Source organism: Culex pipiens, chromosome 3, assembly GCF_016801865.2.
Source record: "Culex pipiens pallens isolate TS chromosome 3, TS_CPP_V2, whole genome shotgun sequence".
Lineage (NCBI taxonomy): Eukaryota > Metazoa > Arthropoda > Insecta > Diptera > Culicidae > Culex > Culex pipiens.
The window spans coordinates 128079431-128102293 of NC_068939.1; the positions used below are offsets into that span (position 1 = coordinate 128079431).

A 22863-nucleotide genomic window follows, 5' to 3' on the forward strand; every position below is an offset into this window, starting at 1 on the left:
TTGGAAGGGAAGGAAAAAGCAACGTGACACAGCTCTTCTTGTTCTTTTTCGGGATGTTCAGCGACAACACGCTGGAAATAATGGCATTCCGGGCGGAGATAGTCTTTGCTTTTTTTCCGGCACCAGGTTCATCATCAAACTGGGGTTTCCTCTTTGCTTTTCTATTCTCTCTTTTCCGAAGCTTTAACTATTGTGCTTTACACGTTGCAAAACTTTTTCAGCTCTCTATAACTATAAGGAAAGTAGTGCAAAAAGTTGCAAGATTTTTCTGACATCTTACACTGGTAAAAATCTGATCATTATTTTTATCAATGCTTTAATTCTTTGATTCTTCATTTCATCAATTCTTCAAGTCTTCAATTCTTAAATTTTTAAGTTTTAACTTTTCCTAAGTGCACCACATCTGTGAAGGGATAACGAATCTTGTTCATACTCTGGTTCATAGTTTTTCCCAACCCAGTCACCCCCGCGCAGGATCTTGTCTCGTTGCTTATTTCGGGGCAAACCCCTCTCTCCGTAAGTGAACACACGATAAACTAAAACCAGAAGAAGCAGTAGGGTGTGTACCTTTTGCCAGTGCCCCGAGTAAATACACAAGACTCATGATGCGGTGCACGGAGGAGGATGGGACAAAGTCTTCCATCATGTCATCGTCGTCGCACCTTACACCGCACACTAAACCATCCATTTTGCACGTTTTTAGTGACAGTTTGCTCTCTTTTGTTGCGGTGCCAGCCTTTTGTTCCACGTGGGCTGCTGGGTGGGAGGGGGAAATTGAATGACCCACCCCCCTCCGATCCTGCCGGTTTCAGTCTTCAGAACACGATTGTTCACTCTTGTTTGACAATGTTTCAATGTCCGAGAGGAAAAAAAAAGAGTGAAGAACTTCCAGAAGTGGTCACCAGCGCTGCTGCTACATCGATAAGATTTTCCCGATATCGATCAGATTGGAGGGAAAACTACTATGAGTTTGGCGTAGATGCTGGGAGGGGGTTGGAGGTTTGCTTCTTTTGTTCGACAATGACGTGAAAAATGGAGCGAACGCTGGTCAACGATCGAACAACATAATTTTCCAACCTTGTTTTGGCATCGCACCTCGAAAATATTGTAGAGTTTATGTGGCATTTGGATTGGATGTCAATTCAATTGCATGGTATTAATGGCATGCTATATTATTAATCGGTTTGAAATGTTTAAATCCCAAGCTTAGTTTTGTTTGCAAAAGCCCTGAAAGCTATGATATTCCTTTTCTTTTATAGAACTTCTTCAAACAAATCTCAAGAAATATTATCAACTCTCTTAAGTCAAGCCATTTTGTCATTATTAGCAAAAAGTCGAACATTTCTATCTAGGAGCCCCTTTTTCCAATATTTGAAGCAATTTTCGAAGCTTAAATTTTTTTTTATTTTTGCCAAATCAGAATCATTTGAAATTTTGGTTATGGTTTTTTTTATTTTTGATTTTTTTTTCATTTGATTCAAACATTTTTGTATTTTTTAATCCGGCTGAAACTTTTTCGTATGCCCAAACAGCCATTTTGCATCATTAGTTCGTCTATAAAATCTCCATACAAATTTGGCAGCTGTCCATACCAAAATGATATATGAAAATTCAAAAATCTATATCTTTTGAAGGAATTTTTTGATCGATTTGGTGTCTTCGGCAAAGTTGTAGGTATGGATACGGACTACACTGAAAAAAATGATACTTGGTAAAAAATTGGAGATTTATTGATTTTTTTACAGCATTTCAATTGGATGTAAGGGCTTACAGATATAAGCTTAACTACATTGCTAATAACTAAAAATAGAATATTTTTTTCAGTGTGGTAGAAACCTGGATTATAAATTTGCTTACGTAAATATAAAAACGAGTCAAATCAAAAAGCTGTCAAGAGCAAACTAATGGGAAATTGGACGAGCTTTCCGGTAAAAATATTTACGAGACTGAAAAACCAAGTCTGTCATATAGAAATTGGGAAAAACCACCAAAAAACCCGTTTTTTCAACATTTTTATTTTTAAAACCGCTGTATCTTCCCAAGGATTGGACATAGGACAATGGTCAATATGAAGACTTTTATGTAAAATTGTCTGGAGAATCGATTGCCACTACCGGTTTTTAAAAATTTTGACGTTTAGACCACTTTTCAAAAAAACTGTTTTAGTAAATGATTTTTGTATTTTTTTAAGAGAGACATACCATCCTGCATTTTTCGTCAGTCTTTTGGTAACATTTTAGGCTATTCACTCAAAAATTTTGAACGAAAAAAAATCGTGACATCACCTTTAAATTTAAGTTTAAGACTTAAAAATCAAAAAATCTCATAGATGTGGCGTGTATTTTTGTTTCAGTGTATTTTTTTCAGAAAGCCCGTCCAATTTCCTACAAGTTTGTCTTTGACCACTTTTTGATACGACGCAACGGCTTCGAGATACAGTAATTTTTAAATAACAAAATACAAAAATATTTAAATACTTTACGCCCTTCTCAAATGTTATTTTCGAGTACTATTGGCTCCATATACACAAAAATGGCTTATATAGGCCTAGGATAACATGTCTACAAAGTTTCATTGAAATAGGAGAGGGTCGGGTACAAAAGTACCAGAAAAATTCCTGATTTGAGCTGGAATTGCTCTATTATGAGAGGCGTGTATCCTGTAGACACTCCTTTCCCCCAAATATGAGCCTGATTGGTTCAAACTGCTACTTGTGAGAGCCATTTTATCATTGTGCCCCGTGTCTCATTGATGACTACTCTACTTATTTTTTTTTTAAATCGAAATACTGGTCACAACAATTTTTCAACTTCATTTTTCGATGTAAAGTCAAATTTGCAATCAAAAGTACTCTAGTTAATTGTTTATAAAGTGCACCGTTTTCAAGTTATATTAATTTTCTGGTAATTTTTAAATAGTCTCAGTTATTCATTTTTTTAAATTAGTGCCCATGTTTGCCGAATTTTGAAAAAAAAATTAAAAGCTTAGAAAATTCTCAATATTTTGCATTGTTGAACTTAGTTTATACGATTAGTTGCTTAGATATTGCAATGCAAAGGTCTAAAAACAGGAAAATCGATGTTTTCTAAGTCTCATCCAAACAACCCACCATTTTTTAATGTCGATATCTCAGCAACTAATGGTCCGATTTTCAATGTTAAATCATGAAACATTCGTGAAATTTTTCGATCTTTTTGAAAACAATATTTTCAAAATATTTAAATCCTGGTCTTTAAAAGGACCAAACATTCAATATTAAGCCTTTTTGAAATGTTAAAATGAAATGAAAATTGATTAACAATAAGAAAACGTTGATGGATAGCATAATTTTCATGATTTTCTCAATGAACATGATTTCAAATCGGAAAACAGAATGCATTTTCGGATTCTTCGGACAATTTTCCACTAGCAGAAGGTAAACAAAGTTAGTAAATAATAAAAATTGTGTGTTTTTGAAACATAATTAAATAAAATTTTCATTTTCAATAGAACAAATTTCATACAAATTGTGAAAACTTTTGATTCGTACTTCGAATTCAGTTTAAAATGCAATATGAATCAATAATTTTATAAACAAAACTATTTGTTAACAAATTTCAAGCCAAATTCTCACTTTTACCTGAAAATTTTATGTATATTGTTAAAAAGCTTAAAAAAACTTAGAAAACTAAACAAAAACATTAATTTTTTTTGTTTTGTTAAAACTGTATCAGCAACCTTAGTGATGGTACATTAGACGTAAAAATAAAATTTGAACACATTTAACCTGATTTTAACGACAAAACTATGACTATCATTGTCATCCCGGTATTCATAATAAAAATTTTCAACGCAACAGTTTTTTAAACACATGGACCTTGTGTTTCCTACCCTTGTATATGTTTTGAAAATAATACTCTAGAGAAAACTCTTAACAGTTGGAAAATATTCCAAAAATAAATTAAAATCCTATCAATGTCACCCCGGTTTACAGTATTCATTTCGTATGACCAGCCACTAAACCCCCAAAACCCGGCTAAACCAAGATGCATCGTCCCCCAAAACTATGAGCAACCTCATATCGCAACCGAAATAACCCTAATATGCGATGCAGACAAAAAAATTAGCTTGCAAAACAAACCGCTTACCAGAACGCGCGGGGAAAGGTAAACGACATCCAATTTAGCTGCACTATCCTCCTCTGCGATCCCGGTGTAAGTAATACAACAGGTGTGCAACATGGCTCCACCCGCAAACATTTTGCATAAGACAAGGTAAACACACACACACACGCACACACGGTCGTGTGAGCACATATTTATGATCAAATGTTGCCCCATAAAATTTGCATAAACAAGCATTCCGCGGGTCCACCCCGTTTCAGAAGCATGTTTTGGGAGGGTTCAAACAGGGTTGCGCCCTCCTCCTGGAACCAAGTGCAACATGCAGTTCCACCAAATAAATCTATTTACTGAATCCGCGCTGCTCCTTGGAAAAAGAGTAGACTCTGCCAACTTTTTAGTTGAATCGTTGCCAGAAAGTTGGTAACAGAATAAAGCCGGAGATAACCTTCACAGCCAGCATGAACTGGGGGCTCCAAACTGTCTGACTGACTAAATCGATGCACTTCGCTGGTGGATTCTCGGTGAAATTTAGATATTCCTGGTCGTGCAACGAACTGTGGATGGCGCTGAGCTCGATTTGGGTGCCCTTTTTGCAATGGCGAGGAAACACTGGAAATTTTCAGTTTTGCATTTAAGAACACACCAATAATTCAAGAATTGATGAATTGAAGAATTGAACAGGTGAAAAATTGTAAAATTGAGTTAAACTAATTGAAAAATCAAACTGCAAAATTTTCAGTGCATATTTCAAAAAGACAAAACTCACTAGCAAATGGTAATAAATTTTCACTTGTGCAAACCATTCCAAAACGGCACGAATCCTGCTGCTGTGCAAAAGCCCTTCAGCTTTGGTTCTATAGTGCACACTGTATAACCTCGCCTAGCTAGTGCTTGTTAAGGGCAACAGGCACGTGTGAACATGAGCCGGCGATGGAACTGTAACGAACAGAGCTTGAAGCTGTGCAATAGATTTCGCTATGGCTCGTCCGAGAGATGGACCTTTATGGAGTCCTAGAGGAGAGGCGGAGGATCATGATCATTGCAATAATGGTCTCCTCTCCCTGAAGTGAATTTCCCCGTGGGTTAAGGTATCAGTGCAGAGAGGCTTTAATGCATTGCCATTTTCCGGGATTAACACTGTTTGAAAGTAGATTACTTTTCAGCAGGAAATGTGATGGTGAAGAGATTACCGTTTGTGGTTTAATTCGCGGTCAGCTTTCAGATGATAAGAAACATGAATAGTGGGCCTGGGAAAAAAATCTTAAGAGCTATTTTAAAAAACCATGGTTTATGCTTAATGTTTTCAGAAACAAAAACTTGAAAAGAGAAAACGCTCAATCAAGGTTGCCAGTTGTTAGCCATATTGGAAAGGCCTTTTGGAAATTATTTTAAAAGAATACATATTTTTTTGAATTCTAAACTTTGTTCAAACAAGCGATTAACTGTCTTTTGTTTTTCAAACCAAACTAAAGTTTTTTCGATGCCTTCTATGCGCCTTAAAACAACCCCCTAACCCGAGCATGGGAAATAACAAGAGAAATGCGTAACAATACCTTTCTTTGGTATGAATACCAAATTTTAGCATTCCTGGACCCTTTAAAATTTGTCTCTTGATTATGCAAGAGTAAAATTTGGTATCACACCAATTTAAGATATTGTTTTGATATTGCAAATTTGCAAAATATGTCAATGATTGGATACCACATTTTGGTTTTATTTTGGTATTACAATCAAATTCCTCTCAAACTATGGGCAAATTTAGACCAATTTTGACAAGGTCATTAATTTTGCGCTAAAATGATGTCTCAATGCGAATGCTTTCACTGAACACCGAAAGTTTCAAACTTTATTTTTAAAATTATTTATACACCCCCTGAGCAGAAGATTTGAAAATTTGGAAATAAAATTGTCAGAATACCACATTTGCTTTTATTTTGGTATTTTATCAAATTTTTCTGAAACTTTATGCAAGGTTATTAAATTTGTGCTAAAATTACTTGAAAATTCAAAATTTTAAAGTTGATTTTTGAATTTATTGGCATACCTACTAAGAAAAATTGTAAAATTGTTGAAATATATCTTATTTGGGATAAACAAATACTTTGATTAGCATTGATAGTTAAAGTAAATTTTGGGCGTCCAACTTTCCCGTGTTTCAAATATCCCGGGAAACGGGAAAAATATTTTTTGAATCCCGGGACATTTTGGAAACAGTCAAAAAATATATATATTTTACATATGTTTTCATTATATTTTTTTCGTTTTTCTAGCATAAATAATAGAATTAGCTCAAAACTGTTAATTGCTTATAAGCTACACTTTAATCTGAACAAGGACAGCAGTCTTTAGATGGTTTAAAACACATTAAATAATTTGAATTACACACATTTTTTAATATGGGTCATTCTCTGTCAACTCACATAGCAGTTGCCCCGACCCCTCTTCGATTTGCGTGAAGCTTTGCTCTAAGGAGTTATTTTGGTTCCTGATCGATATTTCGTGACGGTGGGGCGTTACGACCCCTTTCATTTTTTTGGTTTTTTACTAAGACACGTTTTTTAGTGATCTGTAGCTCGCAACCGTGAAGAGATAGACATTTGGTGTCAAAGGGACTTTTTTGTAAAATTAGATGCCCGATTTGATGGCGTACTCAAAATTCCGAAAAACCCGATTCAATATCACCAGAGGTGAAATAGAGCCTTTCTTACAGAATGCTGAAACTGAGAGAAATATATTGGTGCAATTAATTTTTCAGAAACATACCACCCAGTGAGAATTTTACCTAAAGCTTCGAATCTTTTCAGGCTAAACCTCGAATGTCATTTTTTTTTTAATTTCAGAGGTACATTATTTGTCGCAATATATTTAAATTTAATTAAGAAAAACATATTGGATTGACATTATTAGAACAAAATAAAGGGTACTCAGTCTTTAATGTTAGTCTATGATTAACTTAAAAAATATGTATCGCTATTGCACTTTGTCGATCTATTATGAAAAGTCAGAAAGAACACTTTCACGCGCACCGTAAAACGCGCAAGCGTTGAAGCTTCGACTTGACGACTTGACGACTTAACGTGATTTCGAGCGAGAACGAGCCGGGATTTCGACTTTGATATTCAGTTTATGATTATGTATAAAACCAAAAATTTAATAGGAAAAAAAAGGGTAAAAGTAAGACGAAAAACGTTACTTAATCCACCCTTAGGTGGTTGATGCCTTCCTCTCATTCAAAGGGTAATGCTATCCAAAATAGACACGCTCGTGGGAAGGTCTTTAAATTACCTATCCAAAGATAGGTCGCATGATATATTTGGAATACGTTTTCATCTAAATATCTGAGATCCAGCTTCCAAAAAGTGCATAAATAACACTTAATTGCTAATAACTTTTGATAGGGTTGTCAGATCTTCAATGTATTGGTCGCGTTGGAAGGTCTTTTAAATACCTTTCTAAAAATGTATAACATGCTGGGGTTTCTTACAAAAACCACCCTTTTTACAATCTTCTGGACTTTAGTCAAAATCGTTTTTTTAGTATAACTTTTGAAGTACTTTACTAAACTTCATAATTTTCAATAGGGACTTATGGGACCCCAAGACGAATCGAATGAGACCAAAACGGTCCAAATCGGTTAAGCCAGTGCTGAGATAATCGAGTGCATATTTTTTGGTGCACAGACCCACATCCCTACACACACACACACACACACACACACACACACACACACACACACAGACATTTGCTCAGAATTCGATTCTGAGTCGATAGGTATACATGAAGGTGGGTCTAGGAGGTCTAATTGAGAAGTTCAGTTTTCGAGTGATTTTATAGCCTTTCCTCAGTAAGGTGAGGAAGGCAAAACACTAATATGGCTATATCTCTGGAAATACATTTTTGAAAAGCTTCAACTTTTGGGCCCAAGCAGTTTATGGCGCATGTTTTCGAATGGCTTTTTGTTTGAAACTGAATTCTTGTAATTTGATAGTGTTATCTGTAAAATAGTCCAAAAAATACCTCTAAAAATGGTTTTGACCACATTTATTGGTCGAAAATTGTGAATCGAAAAATAAAATTAAAAAATTAAATTAATTATAAAATGAAAAATTTTGCTCTAAATGAAAAAAACACCTTTCTGGGTCAATGTAGATTCGAAAAGCACATTGAATTTCCCTTAAAATGACATGTTCCAAATTTGTTTACAGTCGAGTAACGGAAATGGGAGAATTTTTAATTTTTTTAGTGTTTTTCTCGATGAAAAATACGTTTTTTCGGAATTCTGAGTACACCATTAAATTGGGCGTCTAATTTTACATAAAAGTCCCTTGGGCACCAAATTTCTATCTCATCACCGTTTCAGGCTGCAAATTATTGAAAAACACCTCTTTTTTCGCATGTTCAAAAATGGAAGGGGTCGTACCGCCCCTCCGTCACAAAATATCAAAAAACGGACCTCGGATTCGTGATCAGGGACAAAAGTTACCCCTTAGGACAAAGTTTCACGCAAATCGAAGGGGGTCGGGGCAACTGCTGTGTGTTGTTTTGAAACGTTAAAATTGGGCTGTGTATTTTATTCTAATCAAATTAAAGATATTTCAACACATGACTTTGAATCATTCACGCCACAGCATCGACCAAAATCGAATCCCCCAAGCAGCCTCTCCAACTGTGGTCGTCAACCCACCACTTACTGAACCTGAGGACGGCCACACATTCTCAATTTGAATTTCCCGACGACGACAACCGGTTCCGTTCCGAGAGAACCAGCTTTTCCAGTTTGTGGTGCACAAAGCTCTGTTTGTCTGTTTGGCTGCGGTGGCGTTGATGCACCATCTTATGCAGTTTTGATCCCTTTTGCTCGGGATGCCATCGTCCTCTCAACAAGGACAAGGACACCAGGGGCGGGTAGGTCGAGGACGATGTTTGACTGACGTGACATTTTATTCATTGCCGAGCTGCTACTGCTCATGTATTCGATATCCCGTTCATTTCCGGTCGATGATGACCCGCCACCAGAGTTGTGCCGCATCTGGCACGTTCCGTAGACCCCCGTCATAAACCCGGTCCAGTGGCTGGGTGGCCTGCTGCAGTTGGCACGATAACAAGAGCGTGCGATCCTTCTCTGTGGTTAGATGCACTTCAGGGGGTCGGACGGGAAGTACGTAACGTTTATTTAAACTTTCTTAGAAACTAAATTCTTTTTTCACAGGTAGATGAGTATAATCAAACAAAAAATATTCTTGAAAAGCTACGTCCTACATGGGCAACCCACGCGCACACAAACGAGACAAAAAATCGCATCCCAATCAGCGGAGCTTCGGGCTAATAAGAACGTGACTTGACTGCAGTGCAAACGATTTGAGTGTCGCCGGCCGGGATTCATCATTATGAATATTTTATCGCTCGGAACTCGGATGGAAAAGCATGTCTAAATAACAAACTTTTCACGAGACAAATACCGCATCGGTGGGGTTGGAATGTGATGGATGCACCCGGCGAAGGATTAAAGCTTCAGCGCAAAAATTTGCGGAGTTTGGACTTCACAGTGTCGTGCTATTTTGTCGCAAGTCACTTTTTGACGTTCCAAGAAAAACACGTTTTAATGTTTGACCTTGAATAAACAAAAACAAAAGCACGCAATGTAAACAATAACAAACACGTTTGGTCTGGATGACTATCCTGTGAATTGTCCCAAAGTTTGGTTGAATTTGGTTGGTGGAGTTTCGAGTTATAATGACAATTGTTTACGGTAGACGGGCATGCACGTTTGTCAAACGCGTTCTGACCTGAAATTCGATTGGCTAGTTGTCGCACTTGCAGCAATTTTCAGGGTGTGTCAAGATAGCACGATCAGATCGAAACTTCTTTCATGTGAAGAGTGACAACAATGCACGGAGTATTTTTGGTTTGGTTTGGTTTCATCGATAAGTAGTCCCACGTCAAACGTGACGTTCTAACCACCCTTGATCCAACATTTCGCACCTATCGAAGATGATTCCTTCCAAAGGACGGTTATTCACTCCGCTATGATTCACCACCGAGAAGAGGAAAAGAAACATAACCGTATGGTAAAATTCCCCTGAGCTAGACTCATCATCACCAGACATTGTTGTCGTTGACACCTTCAATTAGCACCTGGCAGGACTCAAATCACCGTCCCACTATAAAGATCTTGGTTGTTGACAGCCCCGGCCACAGTCTTCCAATCGAAGTGACACCATTCAAAGTGGGACGAGATAACCAGCAGAAAAAAAATGTTCAAAGTGGTAAGTTTTAAAGTTTTATCCGGAAATAGAAAATTTCAGCTTAAACATAACCTCAATTTCAGCTGATCACCCTATTTTTCGCGGTTCTGATTGGACTGGCCGCGGCCGCGCCCCATTACGGTGGCGGAGGAGGAGCAGTGATCGTCGGAGGTGCCCCGGTGATCGTGCGACCTGCGTAAGTTTCTTCAATATCTTTCAACTCGAGAAATGGTTAATAGGTAACTTTTTCAGAATTCGACGACCTCCGGTTTTGCTGCGAAGACCCGTGGTTGTTCAGCGGGTTGTTCAACCTGTTGCAGTGGTTCGCCCAATCGCCGCTCCGGCGGTTCTTTTGGGATAAAAATTTTGTGTTAGTTGGGCAAACTTTTAAATAAAATAATCAAATATCTAATGATAATGATAACAAACGATGAAAAACGTTGCTTTTATTGATACTTTTGATTTTTTTGATTTGATTGATTTTTTATTCGGTAGGAAAAGCCATCAAAGCAGTAGCACCAAAAACCTACATCTTTTTAATACAATATACAATACATTTTAGTGTTTACAATTAACTTTTAAATATCCGGTCAAACTCCATTGGTTTACACCTGTGAAGGAGTTTGGATGAAATCACTTTGTTGAGTTTATTTTTGAGCTGTCCTCTTTGTAGAAGTGATAATTGCAGTTAATTAACGTTGATGACTGTCAATAAATCGACTAGAAAACGTCGTCGAACTCCTCAAGATCTTCAGTCTTCCAAAAAGTCTTCAACATCAACCATGAAATCAACTCTACTCCTACCAATCCTGTTGATCTCCGTGGTGGTGGCCTTCCCCCACGACAAGGATGACCGACGTCCACAAACTGTGGTGGTCACTCCCGGTGGCAACAACGGGATTCGAGGTCAGCAGCAGCAGCCCCAGGTGGTGGTGGTGAAGCAGGGTCCGGGATCGGTTGGAGGTCGTCCACCAGCGACTGTGGTCGTGCAGAACCAGAAGCCCCTGCAGCAGCAGCAAAAGCGAACGGTTGTTGTCGTCCAGCAACCCGGTTCTAAGAAGCATTTCCAGCAGTAACAGCGGACGGTTGTTGTTGTCCAAAACGGAGATAGACCGCGTCATTGAGTTTATGATTAGGTTTAGAGAGAGTTTAAAAGCGAAATAAATTCAAATCTCTATACAATCTTGGAAACTGTTCATGAAATCAAAAACTCAATGGCTTTTTGTATTTTTGTATTTTTATTTTTTTGTATTTTTGTATTTTTGTATTTTTGTATTTTTGTATTTTTGTATTTTTGTATTTTTGTATTTTTGTATTTTTGTATTTTTGTATTTTTGTATTTTTGTATTTTTGTATTTTTGTATTTTTGTATTTTTGTATTTTTGTGTTTTTGTATTGTTGTATTTTTGTATTTTTGTATTTTTATTTTTTTGTATTTTTGTATTTTTGTATTTTTGTATTTTTGTATTTTTGTATTTTTATTTTTTTGTATTTTTGTATTTTTGTATTTTTGTATTTTTGTATTTTTGTATTTTTGTATTTTTGTATTTTTGTATTTTTGTATTTTTGTATTTTTGTATTTTTGTATTTTTGTATTTTTGTATTTTTGTATTTTTGTATTTTTGTATTTTTGTATTTTTGTATTTTTGTATTTTTGTATTTTTGTATTTTTGTATTTTTGTATTTTTGTATTTTTGTATTTTTGTATTTTTGTATTTTTGTATTTTTGTATTTTTGTATTTTTGTATTTTTGTATTTTTGTATTTTTGTATTTTTGTATTTTTGTATTTTTGTATTTTTGTATTTTTGTATTTTTGTATTTTTGTATTTTTGTATTTTTGTATTTTTGTATTTTTGTATTTTTGTATTTTTGTATTTTTGTATTTTTGTATTTTTGTATTTTTGTGTTTTTGTATTGTTTTTTTTTTTGTATTTTTGTATTTTTATTTTTTTGTATTTTTGTATTTTTGTATTTTTGTATTTTTGTATTTTTATTTTTTTGTATTTTTGTATTTTTGTATTTTTGTATTTTTGTATTTTTGTATTTTTGTATTTTTGTATTTTTGTATTTTTGTATTTTTGTATTTTTGTATTTTTGTATTTTTGTATTTTTGTATTTTTGTATTTTTGTATTTTTGTATTTTTGTATTTTTGTATTTTTGTATTTTTGTATTTTTGTATTTTTGTATTTTTGTATTTTTGTATTTTTGTATTTTTGTATTTTTGTATTTTGTATTTTGTATTTTTGTATTTTTGTATTTTTGTATTTTTGTATTTTTGTATTTTTGTATTTTTGTATTTTTGTATTTTTGTATTATTGTATTTTTGTATTTTTGTATTTTTGTATTTTTGTATTTTTGTATTTTTGTATTTTTGTATTTTTGTATTTTTGTATTTTTGTATTTTTGTATTTTTGTATTTTTGTATTTTTGTATTTTTGTATTTTTGTATTTTTGTATTTTTGTATTTTTGTATTTTTGTATTTTTGTATTTTTATATTTTTTTTAGCTAGCTCATGAAGCATGAGCAAAAAGCCAAGGCAAATTTCAAAAGCGCAACTGGACCAAAAATAACCAAACTGCAACAACTTCAATTTTTGCAATCTGCATAGCTACATTTCGATCCAAATGCTCTCAATAGCCCTTCAAATCGCTTCCCGGTGCATCTGCTCCACCAACACACGCGGAGATCTCGGCAAACTGTTGCGCATAGCCACAATCCTCTTAGAAAAAGCTCGCCGAGCTCGATCCTCGACTTCGCTACAGTTGAAAGCAGGCAGGCAGCATAGCTTTCACCAGTATTCCCCATGTTTGAGCTCCTAATTGGAAGCGGCTCAAAAGACCACCGCCAACCGGAAGCTTCGCTCGCCCCCCACTAATCTCCAAGCTGGGATCCGGATTGGGTTCTCCAGCGAGCGATAACGAGCCAACGGTATCATCTCTCTGGCGGTGAATCGCTGGACGGAATCTTCGTTAAGAGGACTTGCTTATTTTCGGATTATCTTTGGGGAAAATATTACTAGTTGAAAAAAGTTGAAATCTTTTTAGTAGCTCTTCAATGTGTGAGGTAAAACTGTCTAAAAATACGAGCATAAGCCAATCTTGTTCACAAGATTGCATGCAACATTGTATGAATTTACCAAAAACAGTTTTGCTTATCTCCAGGCGAATGTCTCATACAAAATTGCAAGAAAAGCAGTTTTCAAGCCTTCTAAGTGACTCAATCCCAACCTTTTTTCAACTGCTTCCTGATTCCAGTGACCTCGGCCAGGAAGCTAACGAGGATGAACACACAAAGTACCTTGCCCGTGTGTAGGTTAAGAGGTTTGTTTTCTTCCACCAACTCTCAAACTCGCTGTCTGTAATCACTACAACTAGTGGCCGGCATCCTAGTCATAGCAATTAGTGCTAGCTGGAGAAAAAGAGAAGCAAAATGGAATTACATCTGTTTCAGGCTTTTTTTCTTCTTCTTTTTTTCCTCATCCGCACATTTCTGTGGGAGGAAGTTGATTTTCAAAGGTCGAGCAAAAATTGAGCTGCTTCTCGCACAGTAACGAAGGAGTTTTCTCCTCGTTGGTGGAAGGCACGTCTTGTGTTCAGAGTTTTTCCCCGGGAAAAGTGAGGTTGGACAGCAGTGGAATAGCTGAAGTGGTTCCAGTACATGGAATTTAATTATGCAAACGTTGCTGCCATGAGTGTTTGCAGGATGTAACGTCAGAGTTGAGTGCCGGACTTGTCTCGTGTAATTATGGGAAGGGACAAAAGTGTGGCAGAACAGACAAGCAGCTGTTGAATGAATCTTAAAGTCGTACTTTATTAAAGATTCCAAAGAATTGATCCAATATTCGTTATTACTTGGCCAAAAACAGAACATGTCCAAATCAGCAGTCATCAATATTCCACCCCTAAAACACACCAAATAACGCTCCAAAAGACCCCAATTAAACCCAGCTGAACTCATCCCTCATTTGCTGCGCACAGTTAGGCCAAGTCGTTTTGGATTTCCGGCCACCAAAAATAGCTCTTGCTAACAATTTCCTGCGAGTAAAGGATCCCTCTTTCCAGCGTTCTTGTGTTTTGTGACTCGATTTGATTTTATTTTCCAACCCTGGATGAACCCTAAGTTGGAAGCTGCTCGCCCGAAACAAAATTATACAACATTTACATTCTGGGAAAAATGAAAAGTCACCCGGGCCGAAAAGACACACGGCACTGGACGGAGATCTTGACGGAGACGGATTTGGGAAAGGGAAAGCATTGCCATCCGGTTGGAAAGTGTGTACGCTTTTAGAAGATAAAGTAGGCAATTATCGGTGCTTTATCACCAACTGAAATAAGTAGATCAGCTGTGGCTATTACTCAAAATTCAATAGTTAATTGAATGACGGTCAATTCCACTTGTTTTATTCGAAATAGATCAACTGTGGCCAACTTCAAACAAGAATAGCTAAACAAAGTAATTTAAAAAAAACAGTGGCAGGTAAAGTTTAAATCGACATAAAGGACGGCTACCACAGTTGATTTAAAATAATATTTTCAAATTGAAACACTAAAAATCAAGAGCTCTGAAAGCTTGAGCCTTTATTTACATAACAGAGTCAATTATTGTTGATTTAAACAAAATAAATCAACTGTGGACATTGTACAGAGAGACCCATTCTCAGAGATTTCGGCAACCCGTTTTTATGTTGAATTTGTTGCTCGGGCTGAAACTATTTGGGTCATTAATTTGTCTATATAATTTTCCATACAAATTTGGCAGCTGTCCGTAAAAAAATGAAAAATAAAAAATCAAAAAAAAAAATGATTTGGTGTCTTCGACACAGGAAAATAATATAAACAGAATATTTTTCTGATTGTTATTGAAAATATTTTTTATTTCGCTAAAAATTGATTTTCAAAAACTAACAATTTTATTTATTTTTAATTTTAATTTGCTTTAAGGCACCTAAAATACCAGCTGTTAACGCACATCGTAGCGGATGTGGTCCTGTGTGTTGGGGGTGAAACTTTGTGATCCGGGTAAGCTAATTGAAACTCGCGAATACTTCGGGAAGACTTTATTGCACAAAAGGGGTACAATTCTTGGGCGATTTATTTAGTCTACTTATCTTGCCCCTGAGGAGGGGTGACTGTCCCGGTCGACCATCTGGTCAGAAGTGTCTTGTGGATGAAATTCTAGTCTAGTTCTAGCTGGTCAAGTTAAATGCGACCGGGAAGTCTACAAACCTTACAAAAGACAAACCACTTCGTGTTCTCAAACGACTACAAACATTGAACATAAAGGTACACGAAGGGCTACTGAGATTGTGTGTGTGGTGTTACATAATCTACAGTGTTGTCTGAACTGCCCACCATTGAAAAAACGGCTAATATCCACTTTTGCCAAAAACGAGATAATAGCACCAGGTGGTAGAGGATGTTCCAACGCATCTTCTGGAACTTGAATTTTACTGAAATAGTGCTTAGACTTGGCTGCCGATGCGAAAAACCAAACGGCTAATATGCCACTCTTATGGGAAATTGCCTTGACGGAGATTTTGTCACAAACACTAAAACGCGTTTTTCTCGGAATACTTGATTTGGCATAATAGCCGAATTTTCAATTATGGGCAGTGAAAGTGTTTCTACATGATCGTCAAAAATGAGTGAACCTGGGCGTGAACACCAGCTTTCCAGAAAATTTCAGACAGGGCCAACAATTTTGACAAAAATATGTTTAAAAAAAAACTGATATTTTTAAATTGAAAAAAAAGGTTGGACAAAATTATTGACTTGATTTTTTAAATTTAAAATCAAATTTGCAATTAAAAAGCAGTCATGTAAAAAATTTCAAGTTCAAGCCATTTTTAGGTATCTTTTTTGAAAAAAATGCAGTTTTTTTTTTAAATAATGCCCATGTTTGCTCATATTCGAAAATCAAGTATTTTAAGTTTCAAAAAGTTATAGATTATTAATCACAGTACTTGTTCGGTAACTGGGCTGAACGAAAAGTAACGAGGGGACCAGCGATGCATAATATTTTCCTGGTGAAATAAAAAAAAAAAAGTTTCTCAAATTTATTTACAATGTAAAAAAAAGTAAGTATTTACAATGCTTGCTTTTCATATTTCTGACTTGACTTGAAATTAAATAAAAATATGAAAAAAGTTTGGTTTATTTTTTGGACAGGCTTTTGGCATCCATTAACCCCTCAGCCATTTCCGTTTGTTTTGGTTTTTTACGTTTTTTTTAACTGGGCTACGGGCCAGTTAAAACGAGTAAATTTTAAACAAATTTATTGATCGTCTGACTTTTTTTAATTAATTTTAAACTGTTTGATTTTGGTTAAAAATATTTTAAATAATCGTTGGTTTCTCAAACCGAAATTCAAAACTTTTAGAAATCGTTTCAATGAATCACAGTTGATTCTTCCAAAAAAGTGGATTTTTTTTTGTTTATGATATTATGATGAGCTTAAAAAAGTAATTAGAAAACATATTAAGCTAGTTGAGGGCTAATGTTCTAACTTCGCTAATTTTTTTCATAATCAATGATTTCCGGGATATCGTCAGTGGAAAAATGTGGGATATTAAAGTCAGACTGAGAAAACTACTTTTCACAAAATTTAAACTTAAATTGTAAGATTTGTTATCAACTTTTCGAAAATGTTTTTTTGTAGATGTGCCTTCCTAAAATATTTTTAAATTTTTAATCCTGAAAACTCTTTTACATCTTTAAAATATTATTCAAAATTTGGTTTGATCATATTTTAGTTTTTTTGAAAAGCCATATTTTTTTATCAAAAGATCATAAATCTTATTTAAGAAAAAGAGTACTCTTAACGGTGCACATCAACCAGAGCTTTTGCACCCAGATTTTTGTTACAGACATTTTAGTATCTTCAAAACAACCGGCTCCGTGGCTTAATGGTTACGGCTTCTGCCTCACAAGCAGAAGGTTCAGGGATCAAATCCCGGTCGGTACCTTTGAAATTTGGAATCAGGAATTGGAACAAAAACGAAACTGAATCAGGTGGGATTCGAACTCACACCTTTGGATTGATGGTATGGGACTCTAACCAGTCGGCCATCTGAAGGTTATAGAACATGTTGTATTCTTCTCATATTAAATACGCTCTGATCCCTGATTTGCCTGAAAGGATTGGGAGTCTTAAGATAGATCAAGGATCCGTCTGGTGCTTGCTTCTATGTTAAGGCGGGGCCGGACAATGCCCAACGACCTCGGAATTGGGCCGCTAGGATCTCTGCCATTCTGAAATGGGTCGTTGGAAGCAGCGCGAGGGCTATCACCACCTAATACCCGGGACTGAGATAAGTTGTATCAGCATTCGGCATATACAAAGTCTGATACAAATTATACTTTCCCATAATTTCGCTACCGGTTAGCGGGTATTGGATTGGACCACACACACACACACACAGACATTTTAGTATCTTCAAAACTACGGGTACTATTGAAATATTTTTTTATTCATCCCCTAAAGTACTGTCCTCTAATTTACAACAAAGTTTGATTAATTTTACAATCCCGTTATTGCAGGATTGGGTCCATAAGTTTTACAATTTTGGAATAAGAAGAGAAAAACTTCCTTCGTTGCTATGCAGCCTTAATTTAAAAATAAACGCAGATTGCAAATGCTGAAGAAATCGAATTGATCAAGAAATTCAAGCAATCCAAGAAATTCAAAAAATTCAAGAAATTCAAGAAATTCAAGAAATTTAAGAAATTCAAGAAATTCAAAAAATTCAAGAAATTCAAAAAATTCAAGAAATTTAAAAAAATTAAGAAATTCAAAAAATTTAAGAAATTTAAGAAATTTAAGAAATTCAAGAAATTTAAGAAATTCAAAAAATTCAAGAAATTTAAGAAATTCAAGAAATTCAAGAAATTCAAGAAATTCAAGAAATTCAAGAAATTCAAGCAATTCAAGAAATTCAAGAAATTCAAGAAATTCAAGAAATTCAAGAAATTCAAGAAATTCAAGAAATTCAAGAAATTCAAGAAATTCTAGAAATTCAAGAAATTCAAGAAATTCAAAAAATTTAAGAAATTCAAGAAATTCAAAAAATTCAAAAAATTCAAAAAATTCAAAAAATTCAAAAAATTCAAAAAATTCAAGAAATTCAAAAAATTCAACATTTTCAAAAAATTTAAGAAATTTAAGAAATTTAAGAAATTTAAGAAATTTAAGAAATTTAAGAAATTCAAGAAATTCAAGAAATTCAAAAAAATTCAAGAAATTCAAGAAATTCAAGAAATTCAAGAAATTTAAGAAACACAAAATATTCATGAAATTTATGATCAAAAAAATCGAAAAATTAAAAAAAATTCTAGAAATTGTAGAAACTAAAATAATTTAAAAATTTCAAAAACTTAAAAAAAAATCAAGAAATTTAAGAATTTTGAATAAAAATTCTAAAAAACTAAGGAATTTTAAGAAGTTTAAAAAGATCAAAATGTTCAAGAAATCTAGAAACCCAAAAATAAAGAAATTTAAGAAATAAAAAAAACACACGTAAGATTCAACAAATTCAAAAAATCAGGAAATTTAAGGTACCGTCAGTGGGGGTGACTATGGGTCAAAAAACGATACACCTCTCGTAATTTCTTAAAAACAAAAACAATTTAAATAACATCGAAAATCTGTCAACGTAGATTTGTTCTTAGATAGTTTACTAACATTTTCCCAAATTATGGTGGATTTTGATGAACACTATCTTAAATGCCAATAGTTTTAAAATTGACCCAATCTCACCCCTTAGAGGGGGTGACATTGGGTCAAATGAAACTAAAATGATGCTCAAATACAACGATATGGTAAAAACAAGTAACCAACAGTGTTTCTTGTTCGAGGGAATCATATTGACACGCTACAATGTTTGAAGTAGAGATTTTCAAACATTTGGGTTGTTTTCGAGCAATTCTAACAAAAATATTAGAAAAATGATTTTTCGAGAGGTCATTTGTGGCCAAAAACGTACCCCAACTTTAGACAGCTGCCAAAATAACAGGATTTGTTCTAGGAACGAGATTTTTTCAGCGAAGTCATCTTAAGATGCCTCCTACAAAACCCTTTTAACAGAATTCAGTTTCATTGAGAAGAACCTGAGAAATGGTAAAATCCGTAAGAAATCACTTTGACCCAATCTCACCCCCCAGACCCAATGTCACCCCCACTGACGGTATCAAAAATAAAAAAAGAAACTCCTACAGTTGATTAATTTCAAAACTGTTGCAAATACTTTTACCTACCACAGTTTACCATTGCCACTCAACAATTCCCAAATTCCTCCACAATCCCCAATGAATCCGACGAGTGTAAACCCGGCTTTTCCCGTCGTCATCGTCGTCGCAGCCGTCTTTTGGGCGGGGTGTCACTGTTTACGACGGACGGATTACAATCAGCAGGACATTTTCGGATCTCCCAGCTTTCGAAGGATCCCCGACCTCGGCGCTCATTCGTTTGCTTTCCCAGCAGGACCAGGCTGGAAAAGGGGGTGGTGAGCTTTCTATTCAATTAGAGCCCCGACAGCATTTCGTCTTAAGAGCACACACAAAATCATCCTAAATCTTGAGAAGGTTTTGAAAGGGGCTAACGGAGTTATTCTGTGAAATTTCAATTGGATTTCTTTAAAATTGTTTTTTTTTAAAGATATTCAATTTATTACTTATCTCTTCTCATTTCACCACTTTCAAACTCTTTTCAAAAGCTGCTCATTTATGGATGAGTACCACTACACTAGCCTTTAGAAAGCACCCCCTGGAAATGATGTTCAAACGACGTTGTTCTCCAATAAAGGCAGATTAGTTGGGTTCGTGTACTGTTCGTACCAAGGATGGCCCCATCATAGTCTTACGAGAGGCTTTTCTGGCGGCAATCTGCTGAGCGGGGCCTAATTACCTAATTTGTACCGACCAAAGTGTCGGAATTGGCACCGCTTCACCCGGCCCGTCCAATTTCCCGATTTCCCCAGGAAGGAGGAGAACTTACCTAGAAAGAGAGAGATAGAGTAGAAGAGCCTTGAGTTAGAATTTGTCGATTTTGAACAAGCTGCTGTTGAGTTGGGGAGAAACTTTGCGTACAATTATTTCCGACCATTTAATGTGGAACCGGTGCAAACTTCTTAGGACCACGTCGTAAGACGTGATGATGGTGGCTGGACTGGGAAAACTTTCCAGACTTGAGAGTACACATGGCGGAAAATTTTCTTCGGAGTGAGTAGGATGGGAAAAAGGAAATGAGATTTACGAGATTTTCCCTAGATGCAACAGATGTGTACCGAAGAGATTTGTGAGTCTGCGATCAGATGTTTTTCACGAAAAATGTTCATGAAAATGGAAAAAGCTTTTGAATGATATGAAGTTTTTCTAGGCAAAAGTTTAGAAGTAGGGCTTTTCAATTAATAGCATTAAATATTTATTTTTATAAATAAAATAACAATTGACGCAATTCCATAACAAAGTCAAAACTCAAAATTTCAAGTGGCCCAAATTTGGTCAAGTGCTCTTAAATCATTCTTTTCCATTCCATAAAAAAATGTTTTTAGCTAAACTTACACCAAATGACAAATTTAACCCTCTACAACCCAACCCCGCCTTTAGACGGGCTTCGATTTAAAAATTCGCCAAAAAATCATTTTTCAACCAATTTTAGATCTTTCAAAAGCATTGGAAAGAAGAACTCTTAAAATTTTACAAAATTTATGGGTTGAAGTTTTAATTGTTTTCTGTGACTTTGCCAATGTTTTTAAAAATGTCATTTTTTTAGGGGTCAACTTTGGCTGTGTTTTTTACTAACATTTCCTATATTTTAAGTAAAAAGAAGTATGCAGTAAATTTTCTAGTGTCCCAGACTATGCCTCTACGCATCTTTATATAATTCAAATGAGAATGGTGCAATTTTATAGCAGAAAATATGAAAAACAAGCAAAAAGTTGGAAAAGTGACTGTAAAAACATGAAAAATTAGATAGGCAAAATGTGATGACAGGAGGTGGTAGAATGGGCCAAATACTACCAAAAACAAACAAAAACTAAACATGATAAATGCAAATTAAAAAAATAAAAATGAAATAAGAAAAACATAAAACAAGAGAAGTAAAGTTTTTCGTAGAAGAGCAGTTTCCTCAGATTTCGGTCATTCGATTTTTTTGTACATTTTGATCCGACTGAAACTTTTTTGGTGCCTTCGGTATGCCCAAAGAAGCCATTTTGCATCATTAGTTTGTCCATATAATTTTCCATACAAATTTGGCAGCTGTTCATACAAAAATGATATGTGAAAATTCAAAAATCTGTATCTTTTGAAGGAATTTTTTGATCGATTTGGTGTCTTCGGCAAAGTTGTAAGTATGTATATGGACTACACTGAAAAAAAAATTATACACGGTTAAAAAAAATTGGTGATTTTTAATTTAACTTTTTGTCACTAAAACTTGATTGATTTGCAAAAAAAACAATTTTTAATTTTTTTCATTTTTTGATACGTTTAGAGGCCATCAAATGCCAACTTTTCAAAAATTTCCAGGCTGTGCAAAAAAATCTTTGACCGAGTTATGAATTTTTTAATCAATACTGATTTTTTCAAAAAATCGAAATATTGGTCGCAAAAAATTTTCAACTTCATTTTTCGATGTAAAATTAAATTTGCAATCAAAAAGTACTTTAGTGAAATTTTGATAAAGTGCAACGTTTTCAAGTTACAGCCATTTTTAGCTAACTTTTTTGAAAATAATCGCAGTTTTTCATTTTTAAAAATTAGTGCACATGTTTGCCCACTTTTGAAAAAAAATATTTTTGAAGAGCTGAGAAAATTCTCTACATTTTGCTTTTTCGGACTTTGTTGATACGACCCATAGTTGCTGAGATATTGCCATGCAAGTGTTTAAAAACAGGAAAATTTATGTTTTCTAAGTCTCACCCAAAGAACCCACCGTTTTCTAATGTCGATATCTCAGCAACTAATGGTCCGATTTACAATGTTAAAATATGAAACATTCGTTAATTTTCCCGATCTTTTCGAATCACTAAAGTACTTTTTGATTGCAAATTTAATTTTACAAAAATGAAGTTGAAAAAATTTATTTCATTTTTTTTATCGATATTTCGATTTTTTGAAAAAATTAGTATTGATTAAAAAAATCATAACTCGGTCAATGATTTTTTGCACAACCTGGAAATTTCTGAAAAGTTGGAATTTGATGTCCTCTAAAACATATCAAAAAATGAAAAAAATAGTGTTATTTTGCAAATCAAGTTTTAGTGACAAAAAGTTAGTTGAAAAATCACCAATTTTTTTTTGTCAGTTTTCCTTGATTTTAAGGTAGTTTCAAAAGCATCTTGTAAGTTTTAATTGATTGGAAATTTCATTGAAGGTTTAAAGAAAAAGGACAATATTTTAGAAATAAAAAAACTTAAAGCTTTACTCACAAACTGGTTATTTGTTTTTATTTTTGTTTCTTGTTTCTTGTTTCTTGTTTCTTGTTTCTTGTTTCTTGTTTCTTGTTTCTTGTTT

At 34.7% G+C, this 22863-nt stretch overlaps 2 protein-coding genes across 4 annotated transcripts in view; one reads left to right on the forward strand and one right to left on the reverse strand.

Annotated features, from left to right (window-relative positions):
* The window catches only part of LOC120430524 (uncharacterized), a 444462-nt gene that overhangs the window by 161079 nt on the left and 260520 nt on the right, over window positions 1-22863 (reverse strand). The gene's annotated exons all lie outside the window — the stretch shown is intronic.
* LOC120426196 (uncharacterized) lies at window positions 9857-11506 on the forward strand. Of its 2 annotated transcripts, none has more exons than XM_039590902.2 (3): window positions 9857-10369; window positions 10432-10544; window positions 10601-11506. In XM_039590902.2, the coding sequence occupies exon 3, from the start codon at window positions 11050-11052 to the stop codon at window positions 11422-11424; it is 375 nt and encodes a 124-aa protein (XP_039446836.1). In that variant the 5' UTR covers window positions 9857-10369; window positions 10432-10544; window positions 10601-11049; the 3' UTR covers window positions 11425-11506. The 2 variants fall into 2 exon arrangements, with proteins under 2 accessions (XP_039446836.1, XP_039446837.1); XM_039590903.2 differs by having other exon boundaries at window positions 9887-10369; window positions 10601-10760.